A 12394-nucleotide genomic window follows, 5' to 3' on the forward strand; every position below is an offset into this window, starting at 1 on the left:
AACTTTTTAAAAAACAGAGGGCACAGGGTTTTTTTTTTGGTCTTTTGTCGCTTTATGAACTTCATTTGGCTTCTGTTGCTTTAGCGTACTTTTTTTTTTTTTTGTACTTGTTTAGATATATGATCCTGTGGATGCAATCGTCAAAGGCTTCAGTATAAACTGAAATGTGCATGACTGCATGTTCATACGGGCTGTAACCCCAGCCCCTGTTACATACCCCCAACCCCTTCCTTCTCCTTGAATCTTTGCTACATTTCATTATTTCTGTTTTGCGTGAGTTGTCCGGTCTCACCCCTCCCCTCCTTTGTAATAAACTGCGTATATAAAGTGGGGATCATTAAGAATGCTGCTGTGGATACATATAAATGGTTAATATAAATAAAAACAATTTTGAGAAACGCTGACAACAGTGTTTTACAGTTTATTGGACAGGATGAACCATTTTTCTGCACTTTGGTGTCACGTGTTACAACCACACAGGTTGTATGGTGATGCCCCAGCGTCACTATTTGGTGGTAATTAGCCTAATTTCCTAGTTTGTTTTTTTTGGGTAGTGGGTCAGTATGCTACCAGCAAGAGCAATAAAAACTAAAATACTTTTGGCAGCATTCTATATATCTTTACTGCCAACAAATCCCATGAAAAGAACAAAACCAACAATGAAATAATTAGTCCCAAATGTGTATTAATCCGCTGCCAAAAATAGTCCTTACTACATACTGCACTCCTATTATAGTTATGCTTGCCAAAAACCACATTGCCCAGCTGGTTTGCCTTTAAAAAAAACAAACATGAAAAGACCTAATCTAAGATATATATGTCACCTTTTTGTAAAGAATTATGACATCAGTAGGAACCTTTGGGTTTGGGATTCAGTACCACAGAAATATATACGATAAGAAAGACTTCTCTTGAGGTGACTAAAGCATTTTTTTAACCTAGCCTTGTATTTAGTGGTGATGCGTCAAGGTGTAGTTTTTAGTATCTGTATTATATCAGTAAAAATATGCTTACACCATACATATTCCTAATTTATTTTTTTAAATCGTGGTTGATTTTCTGGGCATTTTAGCAGGTTAAACTGACCTTTGACTTAATGAAGCCAAATTACATTTGTATTGTCAGTGTTGATGCATATTCCTTGTTGGCGGGGACACAGAATCATAGCTTTCCCAAATTTCAAACTGATGCTTAACCAACCAGAATAAGTCTTATGGCCTTAAAGCCTGTGTGGAGAGTGGAAATCCCTTCAATGTGCAGTACTTCACAGCACCGGCGGGGGGCGCTCGTTAGCCCGCCTTGCAATGTTCTTGCTGAAGAAGAAGATGGCCTGGCGAATGAGGAAGTAAATAAGCATGAGTCAGACAGCTCAGCCGGTTAATTCAGTAGTTGAATTATTTTCACACTAATAACTCGTCTGTTGTATCGCTTTCTCTCTCATGGCGGAGTTCGGTGGAAAAAGCGGCCGACGAGCTGAGGAGCACGACGGGACGAACAGTAGCGATATCCCCGAGCCAGCGTGCAGTACAGGGGAGCCAGCAGTGAAAGTCCCTCGGGGGCTTTGGGCTTCAAATAACGACAGGAGGAGAAAGTTAGTCCTTCATGTCGACCTCAATAACACCATACTTGTGTCGGACGCTGTGACGGGTCAGGGGACCGTAGCTGCCCTGGACTATTTCCTCACTACAGTTACCTGGGGGAAGATGAGTCAACAAGGTGAGCTCTCACTCTGTTACACTTTTCAGTATCTATATAGGTGCGTCGAGTCAGGTGATACGTGGAAGTTATTGTCCCTGTGGTGTGGAGGTGGTAAACACGCAGAGTTCCCTCTAAAAGATACAGAATTCCTGCTTTTATTGAACATACGAGTAGCAACAAGCCGCCAAACAATCAAACAGTGGAGCTGTTACTGAAAGGAAATACATCACTGGTGTGTCACTTATGACGAGACTCAGGTCAGATACAGTTGAACCAGGTCAAAGGTTTAAAGTCATATTCTGTCATGTGTTTATTATAATATAGACGTGAATATTAAATTGACTATTCCCCATGGAGACATTTCTGAAGCGTTAAAATGTTTTTGGGCAATTTTCAAATATTCATCTTCATATACCTATAAACCTACCTGTATACCTAGTATAAATCCAACTTTTATTAAATCCAGATCTCTTTAATTACATTTTATTTAATTTTTCTATTTATTTGATTACTTTTTAATCTATTTTAACTTAGTTTTTACACTAACTGTTGAAAAACTTCTCTTATTCTAGTTTTTTCCTTATTTATTTACCTTATTCTAAACATTTGAATCATCTGTGTGTTGGATGTACGTAACTGATGTGACAATACTTCATCAAAGGTGTCCAAAAATTTGCCTTAAACCCCTTTTAATGTCATCATCATGCATATTTTTCACAGGTTGCCGTTCTTCATTGGTTGCAGTGACTCTTACATAACTAAAACTGGGTGTAATTGCACAGGATTTGGCTATGTATGTTACTATATTTGACTACACAACTGCATTTGAATTCTACTGCATGATATATTAAAGTTTATCATCTACAGGTCTCACCAGGATACCGCACTACTACCCTGGAAACAAACTCATCCACTCATTGCAATCTGTAGCCAAATATTTAGTTTTTCCCCAATTTTAAAATATTCACATGAACTTCTCACCTCTTTACAGGAAAGTGGGAATGGCTGAGTGACTCTCCCTCCCTGCTCCCACCGTGTGAAGGCGCTGTTAGTTACTACTCACAGTTCGGACGGATACCTGGCTTCACCTCTGCTGCTGGCCGGCGTTTCCGCGGGGTCCTGGACGAACATCTGGATCTGCTGCGCTGGCCTGAGGACGTCAAGGTAAGCATCCTATAAGATGGAATGGACAAGAAAGACAGATAGACACTGCTTGTATAAATATTAGTCATCTATTTCTGTTTCTGATTGAGTCGAGACATTTACATGGTATGAAGTATGAATAAAAACAATGACAAAACAGTTGCGCCTGACAGGACAGTGCAACATAAATTACTTCAAGAAGGCTTATATTTACTTCTAACTTTTGCTCTTATCTGACTGTAATAACAGAATTAATTTAAATATGGATGGACAATTTAAATAGTGCAATCATCTCATGTCTGCTTAACCTGTAAAATCCATAAATACACAAACATAGACCTGATTTATGCAACAAGTTAAGCACTGTCATACATTGTTCTACTGAGTTTAGTTTCTTTCCATTCAAGCGACTTCTCACACAAGCTAATAATGCTCTTTTTAACTACAGCTAGCTCCCTAAAAAGCCATATTATTGTCATCTCAGCTGCAGCTTTACAGCATAGAAGATTTTGTAAATCTTTTTTTATTCTTTCATAGAAAAACAAAATACATTAGATATTCCATTTTCTTTACAGCTGTCAGAATAAACCTCATGCTGGCTTTAGACTTCACTTCATGCTTGGAAATCAGTGTTTAAAAGTCAGAGTATCTTTGTGGATACAATAATGTAATAAATAAGATTTCCTTTTTTTTTTGTGCAAATTTCTTTCATTCACATCAATCAAAAGTTTGGAGAAAGTGTGTCCAAACTTCTGATTGGTTGTGTATATTGCATCCTTACTACTGCATATTTATTTCAGATATGTTTCATTTAACATTTAAACTTAGATTCAATCCTATGGGAGGTTTCAATTTCTGAATCTATTTAGTTTTTTTCAGCCAGGCCTCTCTTTAACTGTCATACTTTCCTGTGCATGCTGCCAGTAAGTTTGTTTACTTGATTGATGCTTTTCATGATTACATCAATCTACAGTCCAGTCTGTTACACTTCCTGCACACCAGTTTAACCGTTTAATGCAGTTACAGTGTGTGTAACCGACTGTGTGTATTATCCCCACAGGGAGACACAGAGCTGTCGGTAAAGGGTGAAGACGGTCGACTGTACCACTGGATCCTCCCTTCCTTCTTCCAGCTGCTCAAAGACCTGGTGCAGGAAGAGAGGGAGTTCGCCATCTTGTTCCGTACGTTCGGAAGCGACCTACCTCGCGTGCTGAAGGCTGTATCCAGAGCGCTGAGCAAAGGGGCTCATCCACTGTTCCCTGATCTGCCTGATCTGAAGGTAAAATACAATCACACTTATTTATAACTGAGCCAGGACAAATGAATAAATCGAATTATTTCAGTCAAATGTGATCAAACCACACCCATAATGTAGTACAGAAGAGTCAGGTTATTTGTGTTCTTATTCAACTTTCTTTTTTGTACAAGAATCAACAACTTATGCCACCATGATAAAGCATTTGTTTATTAGTTATTTATTTGTCAGTAGTCCCTGAGCAGACTCCATCTACACATCACTGCCTTTCTTTTAAAATATCTTGTGGGGATGTAGCTATTGGGAAACCATTATTCATGGGAGAGCCAGATGATCTGCTACTTTGATACAAAACCAGAGTCGACCCAAATTCTGCACAAAATTTAGAAAGAAAAATCAATGCAGCTGTCAAAAACCAATGGTCCCAATCATCTGGTAATATGTAATATATTGCACATTTTGGTATATTCTGATATGCGTGTGGTCTCCCACCAAGCCTCATCCCCTCCAGCATTGTTCTGAGGTAATGCTCTATTTTGATGTGACACGTACAGCTTGAAGTACTTCATTTTAATCTTCCATGCAAATTGGTCACACTTTTAATTAAACATTTTAAAATGATCAATGGTTGCAGTGTTCACAGTTGGTAGCTCAACTTGTTTTAGCACAGTGGCTTGCAAGGTGGGGTCCGGGGGCCTTTGGGGGGGTTATTTGGTAGACAAACAAGAGGGGGGTAATTAATTTTCACAATAATTCCATCCATAAGTAACACAATGACAGGATTTGTGACTATTAATAACACACAATAATACATCTAAATACAAAAAGCTTACTTGATGAGGGTCTGTGGTCTCATTTATGTCAAGTTAGGGGTCCTTGATGAGGGAAAAAATGTGAGAGGCACTGTTTTAGGGGACCTCATTATACAGTGTGTGTGTGTGTGTGTGTTGAAACAATGGTCCATAGGGGTTATATAGCAGACCACGACCCTCTGTCCTAACACATACACACAAATCACAAGTGTACGCATTCCCTCGACTCCCCCCCCCCCCCCCCCCAACTCCTGCCAGAGGGGTTTTGTACCTGTTAGCTTTCTGGAGTGGAACGTATTGATTTTTGAGAGAAAAGTGAAGAGTGAAATGGACAGATGAAGTGAGAGAAGTGGAAGAGATGTGAGAAAGTGAAACCTGTCAGGCACAGCGGGGCCGTCAGGAGGAGATCACAGCGGAGGTCTTACTTGGTCACCTGTCAGATGCGATTCATCTACTCGTTTAGACGGAGAGAGAGCGGGGGGTAAAATCAATCCGGAGGCGTCATGTGGCCTAATTGTGAAGTTTCCGAAACTTAGTTGGTTGTTTTCCTGCCTCGGATGCAACTGAAGGTCAAGTGTTAGAGACTGATGCCTAAGTAAAGCTGAACACTGACATTTTAGGGGTTCATTTCCAATTTTAAGTGAAGAGAACAGAGATAACAGAACAGTACCCATTAAAACTCTGACTGTAGGTACGTTGGGGTTAGTATTCATGCACCACAGCTCCTTCAAAGTAAAAGCACTCAGATACTACCAATTATTAATGTTACTTTTTAAAACTAATTTTAAATGCAGGAACATGGTGGTGTAGAGTTTCTTACATGGCAACACTTTCAATCCTATCACAATATAACAGAATACCAGTAACTCCTCACTGTGTGTATTTCAATGAGAAAACAGACCCAGTGTGAGTTAATGGATGTGAGCTGCCATCTACATCATGTTATGGGATAAACACCACTAGTAGGCTCAACATCTTTAGATTATATTCAACATAGTATACACTAAAGTATGGAGCAAAGTATAATTTATCCACTATCTTAACTGTCACAATCAAAGTGTCAATTAGTGCTTTTATGTGTAGAGTATTCTCACTATTTATCATAAAGCTACAGAACGGTGGTTATTATTTATGTAGTTGGCACAAGGTTATGATTTTTTGCCGATATAATAATGAATTTAGGTCAATGTAGGTCTTCCAGAGGCCCTATTGACTGAATATTGTCCTATTAGTTTCAGCCATTAGTCAACTATTCATCACACGTTTATCATATTAATTTAACTATTCAAATATGTACTTCCTGGGGCATTAAAAAATGGTTTGAGTTCCAGGACTGAGAAAGAATGTTTGTATAACATTGTTAACATGGTGCTACATTACAAAGAAATACAAATAATGTTATAATGAGCCTTTAAAATCTATATTTTACAAGCGCACACACAAAGCGAGCCATCAGGTAATGACAGTGAATGTGTTAGAACAACTAGCAAGGAGATGGAGTTACTTTCTTCAGTCCTGTGACATTTAGAAACTCTAATCGACTTAATCTTGCTCATGTCAATTAATCGTGGTGTTCACTGTTGCCATGACAGTAAAGGTTGCATATCTTTAAGGAATTTGAAAACTTGTCTCCAGTGATCATTTGAACCCAAACCATGATCTTTACATAGTTCTAATCAAGTAAACTAGACATTAAACACAGCGTCACACCTTAAAACATCATTATTTTCACTCCCTAAAGATCCTCATGTGTGAGGGCAGCAGTGTAAAATACAAAACAAAAGAAACGGTGAAAATACATCATTGTTCATCAAGGGTGGAGATAATCGTTCCTTAATCGTAATCGAGGTTAAAAGTTCAATTCATCGTGATTTTGATTTTTGCCATAATTGCCCAGTCCTAGTTTACCGGTAAAAAAGTGCAGATTATTTCCAGAGGAACCAGGCCACTGACTGAGTGATGAAGTTATGCCATTGGTTGCCCTCAGACAGGTGTTGCCACTTCCTGTATCCGTCGTTTTAAATGACAAAGTCCTTAAAAAGCCCTATTTTGCCAAGGCACAGTTCCCAAATGGAGTTTGAAGGGTTTTTTCTCCACCATTAACCAACTAATGACTTGGTCTTCTTATCAATGAATGGATGGTCGACTAATAGTGCGCAGCTCGAATAATGACAAAATAATTCCCCAGCAGTGTCTTTTGGTTTCATGCTTGCAGCAAAGGTTCAGAGCTGTTCTTTCTCTCTCTCTCTGACTCTTCTTGCTTCAGTTAAGTGTGAATTTGACTCCGGGCAAGATCCGCTGCGACAAGAGAGCAATCGTCCTAACCCGAGCAGAGGACCGCGTGTCGACCCGCGACGGAGAAAGAGGCCTGTACCAGTATTTGAGCTCGGTGCAGGGCCTGGGAGGCTTCCAGGACCACTTTGACTGGTACAAACTAATCTCCTTAAGCCAACATTTAATGTGGGGTTTTGTGGCCTTCGTCTCTCCATCCAATTTCTTTCTGCTTCCCTGTTTCTCCGTCCAGGTGGGCGAGTAATACTTTCTCCATCCGCGGGGGGAAGCCGCTGTGGGTCGACCCCTTCGACCAGCACATTCAACACATCTTCATAGATGACAACATACGGCAGAATGACGAAGATACAATAGTTCAACCCAAGGTACTGTCAACTCTTTCAAAGTGGCATCAATACGAACGGCACAAATTACAACAATGATAATTTAAATTTCTTGCTTAATACATTTACATGCATCTATTGGAAATGGATCTATTTTAGCCTCAATGACAACATCTGAAATACCCATAGATCAGATCCTGATTGGTTAGTTAGAAACAGATCATTTACATTTTTTTAGCATCGCACTAGATCTGCATATGAGCTGAAACTGCAACTCTGTCAGTGGTAACTGGACGGCCCACACACAGGGGTTTCTCACCTCTTGCCCTCTTTCTTTGCCGTATTGATTATGCATTGAGCGTCTTTGTCTTTGGCAAATATTAAGTCCCATTGATTGGAGAATGAGATGTCCAACCAACAAAAGGAACAAGAGGTTTCTGTACCAATTAGTGGCAATCTACAATGAGTTGACTTCATTGTGACAGACTGAGTTGTACCTTTTTGACGTGTCAAAGTCAATAATGTTCTGATGGATGTGTTTCTGTATTGTAGTGTTCTTATGAAAATATCTTTACAGCAATTGGTTTATCAGAACACTCACTATATATTAATAGTTGATCATAATTTGTGTTTGGATAGGTATAATTACTTCTAAACTGTTGTGTGTGTATATGTATCTCCGTCAGTTTCTTGGGCTATTTAGAGATGGTATTATTATTAATTATCAGCCATTTCTTAGAATTGTAACCAGTTACAATAAAGTAGCTTCCGATACAGATGTTTTCAGAACTCCAAATAGCTAAATAACATATAAACCCCCCTCTCTCTGCTTTCTCTCTCTGTGTGTGTGTATCTCAGGTTTTCGTGGACCCAGGTGGCGCTAACACTCGTACAGCCAGCACCTCCGAACTCTACGACATCACCTTGGTCCAGAACGACCTGCTCCGAGCCATTTCTGACCCAAACTACTTCACTGAGCGCATCCGCATCTGCCAGGAAAACTATGAGAGGAATCTCCAGCAGGGGGCAGGCTAACCCACCATTCAACCCCCACCTTCCTGTACGTCGGTTTGTCTCTCTGACAAACTCTACTCTGGGTACCAATAACCCATACACTGCAATCCCAATGCAGACAGACAATGCAGAAACAGAACAGTAGAGTGTAGGTAGAACTATTTAACTCACAGGGTGAAGTCCTGGGTGAAGGCTACATGTGGAGGAAGGTTACTTGAATAAGAAGGCAGGTGTAGCAGAATCAGTTATTATCTAAAGATGAAATATTCTAGACAATTTCCAAACCAAATATAATGTACTTTTAGAGGCAGCTAGATAAATAGGATTTAAATATATCTCAAATGGTTAAATACCACACGGTCTAATTATCTACTCTGGGACAGCAATGATCAAATCAAAGTGCTCTTCAGAATTAGATTATAGTCCGCTGTCCTAAGGTGCATCGCCACAAAAAGACAAAAATTGTCTTTGATTTAATTAAGCAGCAAAGTGGGCAGGCCAGACTCTGTGATTGCTGCAAAGTCTCTGTGACTAATCACAAGATAATTACCCTAACGCTCTGAAATTTAAATTGGTGTCAGATATGGTAAAAAAAAAACCCTTGAAGGGAAGGGTTGCATTTTGTATCTAGCGAGTAGAATCCACCGGGTTTTAGCTCCTCGTTCGTCATCGACGCACTTCGGAAAAAACATTTCTTCTTATCTCGGTTGTTGACTCCACTGTTTACATGCACTCACAACTGAAAGGTAATACTTGAATATTTCCAGATGACCGAAACAACATCTGGATTTCTGAGTACGACTGCTTAACTTACTTCGAAAGCGCTCCGTAAAACACATTATGAAGGCATTACAGTCAGAAGGTGACAGGGTAATGGCTCAACCTTTGAGCTTTAAACAGCTTCTAACATCGCCGGTAATGTCAAATGACAACACATTACATTTATGACCATACATATCATTTCCGGTGACCAGGTGAGAGCGATATCCATATCCATTAGGCACTTTACGATTGCATTAGTCAGAACAGATGAGCACTGAGGCGTATCATTAGGTTGAACACGGGTTTGGGAAGCGTTCATACTGAGTTATTTACTCCAGTTTTTATGTTTTTGAAAGCACCTTTTTGTGTGAAGCATAATAATATTGAATTTGAAGTTATGATGATTTTAGCTTGAGGGTTTTCAGTATATATATATATAAATATATATTTATTATGCTTGCAGGGAGATTTTTATTGCTATGTTTTCCTCAGGTCAATTGTAGCGAGACCAGTTGAATGCAAATAAATGTCACTAATCTAAAGGAAAGAAATACTCAGAGGTAATCTTTTTTTTGTTATTGTGTATGGAGCTCAGGCTCTATGGAAGAAGATAAAGTGCAAGTGCTGCTTTGAAAAAAATGCAAAGGCAAAGCGGGGTCGGAAAGCTTTGTTGTCGGCGGGTAAGATTACGGTCGATTATGATGGCTTTATCTCCGTTTGCACAAAGTTTCAAAGTGTAAAAATGCCACACAAAATGCTGTGGTGCTAATTCTGACAGCAAAATCTCACACAGAATAAAAGCTTTTATACCAAATAAGGTAATATATCATACAGAAGATATATCCGAGTATCGGAAAAATGAGGAAAAACTGTTAATTACAGTTTTTGTTACTGTAAATATAGTCTAGACTTTACGGTAAATGCTGCATTCATACAAGGCAAAATGATGAATTCACAGTATGTTAACTTATTCAGTTCTGTATCCACCAACGAGATCACTTGTTAGTTTAAAGATCTGTAATGCAGTGTTACATTAATCTGCAGTACTATAAAGTAATGAGAAATGCTGCAGGACTCAGTGATCTGTACACTACATCACTGTACTTTGTGATTTTGAAGCAATTTAGTTTTTTTGCACTTTGTATATGAGGACAGCTGTTTGTGATTAAGTGTAAGATTTCAAGTCAATTTAGCTCTTTGCATTGAGATGTGTGCACACTGAAACTCATGAAACCTGAGCCAAAGCAATCCTAATATACTGTACTATTACTGTGCATTGAGGTCACACGGTTACCATCTATGCTGCGTTTGAATGCGCATCACATCATAACTTGAAGTTTTTGTTATGAATAAAACTTGTTTTTTTCCATCTTTTTATTTTTCTGATGTTAAATAAATCTTTAGGTTTTTTGTTAAACGTGGTGTCGTTTCACATAATTACAACTAAAACGCACAACATACGCTGATTGTTAATGTATTAATGTGACACTGTAAGTTAAATTGATTCGGTTCCTTTTAACATAGACAGAATATATGGGAAAATGTATTATTATAGGTTTTCAGATACAGGTCATACATAGATAGTAAGAAAAAGTGTTGCATACTGCGCCTCCATATGCATTCCTCTTGTATTTAGGTTGGGAAGGTCCAAACTGTTCTATAAAGGTTCATGTAGCTGCAGGTTTTCATTCCAACCAATCAGGAGCACACCAGGCTTGACTCATTTAACCAATTATCTCAGTCTTCAGATAACTGATTGGTCGAATCATGTGTGCTCTTGATTGGTTGAAACAAAAACCTGCAGGCACACGGCCCTTTATGGAATAGTTTGGACATGCCTGATTTACGAGAGATTTTTACATTACAATTCTTTGATTAAGTAAATTAAATGTCCAAGTTACCTCCTCTCTGGGGGAGTGATACCTCTTTAAAAGCAGTATATCTTAGAGAGGAAATAGGATGATTCTACTGGATAATTCATGGTTTAAGATCTTATAGTGGTTCTATATTCAGCAATATGGGTTTTCAACACTTTACACATCTTTTCATTTTATAACTTAGCATGAGCATGAATTCTTATGTGAAAGTGGCATACGAATTTGGGGTTATTTTGTAAGAGATCATACAAAGATCTGACTTATTTTGGTGGCAGTCATGTAAGACATATTTCTTGTATTCTTCCTGTCACAATCATCAGTTTTCTGACAAATTTGAGTTAAAAGTGGGACTATTTTTTTAACAGTAATGGATGATCATACTCTTCTTTAGTCTTTAGTGCAGTATGGTGTGCACAGACCATAAAATGGATATTGATTGATGTGTATGAGACCAGGTCAGATCCATTGGGGATTAATTAGAAAAGGTGCAGAAGGCCAAACACATAAACTAGTCTGCTTTGCTGTGTTTTGATGAACATTAAAAATATCTATAATATGCTTATTACTGGTATTTCAAAGCAAATCTTATCATCTTTGACTTAACCACATTTATCAGCACCCCTGCAGCTACCTGGAGCTACCTCGACTGAAAATACAGAGCGGAGGCAGAAAAATATACGATAAGAGCTTGTGAGATAAAAAGCCTCCTCCGTCTGTAGGTTGGCATGAGATTAAAAATGCAACACGGGGGGCCTTGACGGGAACATTTGAAGGTCTTGATGAGGTGTTTCTAATCCTACTCTCCTGCAACACTTGTGTAATTGACCCCTTCGTGATGGCAGAGGTCAGATACATTAACGTGTGACAAGTCTTGGGGGTGTGTGTCAGGTTGATTGAGATGGATGATTGTGGAGCTGCTGCTATTGACTTAACATTTGGTGGCATTTGATGAGGGTGGGAACTGGAACAAAACCTTTTTTGTCATAATATAAAATGTGTACGTTTTACAGATTAATGTATTCCTCTAGAATAGGGGAGAACGGGGTTGGTAGTCACACTTTTTACTATCCTTTGAATTCCTCATAAACCGTGTACTGAATAGATTTTCTTTTAATTTGTAATTGAAGCCTATAGTGTCCTAAAGTTCCTGCTCATTTTGCTATTTTAAAGAAAGAAAGAACTAGATATATCACACCAACATGTGACAACCAGCTCTGA

At 38.8% G+C, this 12394-nt stretch overlaps 1 protein-coding gene across 1 annotated transcript; it reads left to right on the forward strand.

The window, feature by feature from the left end:
• The first annotated feature begins 1408 nt into the window (after positions 1–1408).
• Positions 1409–9645, forward strand: si:dkey-32e6.3 (uncharacterized). Its single transcript, XM_062427706.1, has 6 exons — positions 1409–1716; positions 2690–2862; positions 3902–4120; positions 7175–7335; positions 7433–7565; positions 8382–9645. The coding sequence occupies exons 1-6, from the start codon at positions 1440–1442 to the stop codon at positions 8556–8558; spliced, it is 1140 nt and encodes a 379-aa protein (XP_062283690.1). The 5' UTR covers positions 1409–1439; the 3' UTR covers positions 8559–9645.
• The last annotated feature ends 2749 nt before the right edge of the window (positions 9646–12394 follow it).

Source organism: Scomber scombrus, chromosome 10 (assembly GCF_963691925.1).
Source record: "Scomber scombrus chromosome 10, fScoSco1.1, whole genome shotgun sequence".
NCBI lineage: Eukaryota > Metazoa > Chordata > Actinopteri > Scombriformes > Scombridae > Scomber > Scomber scombrus.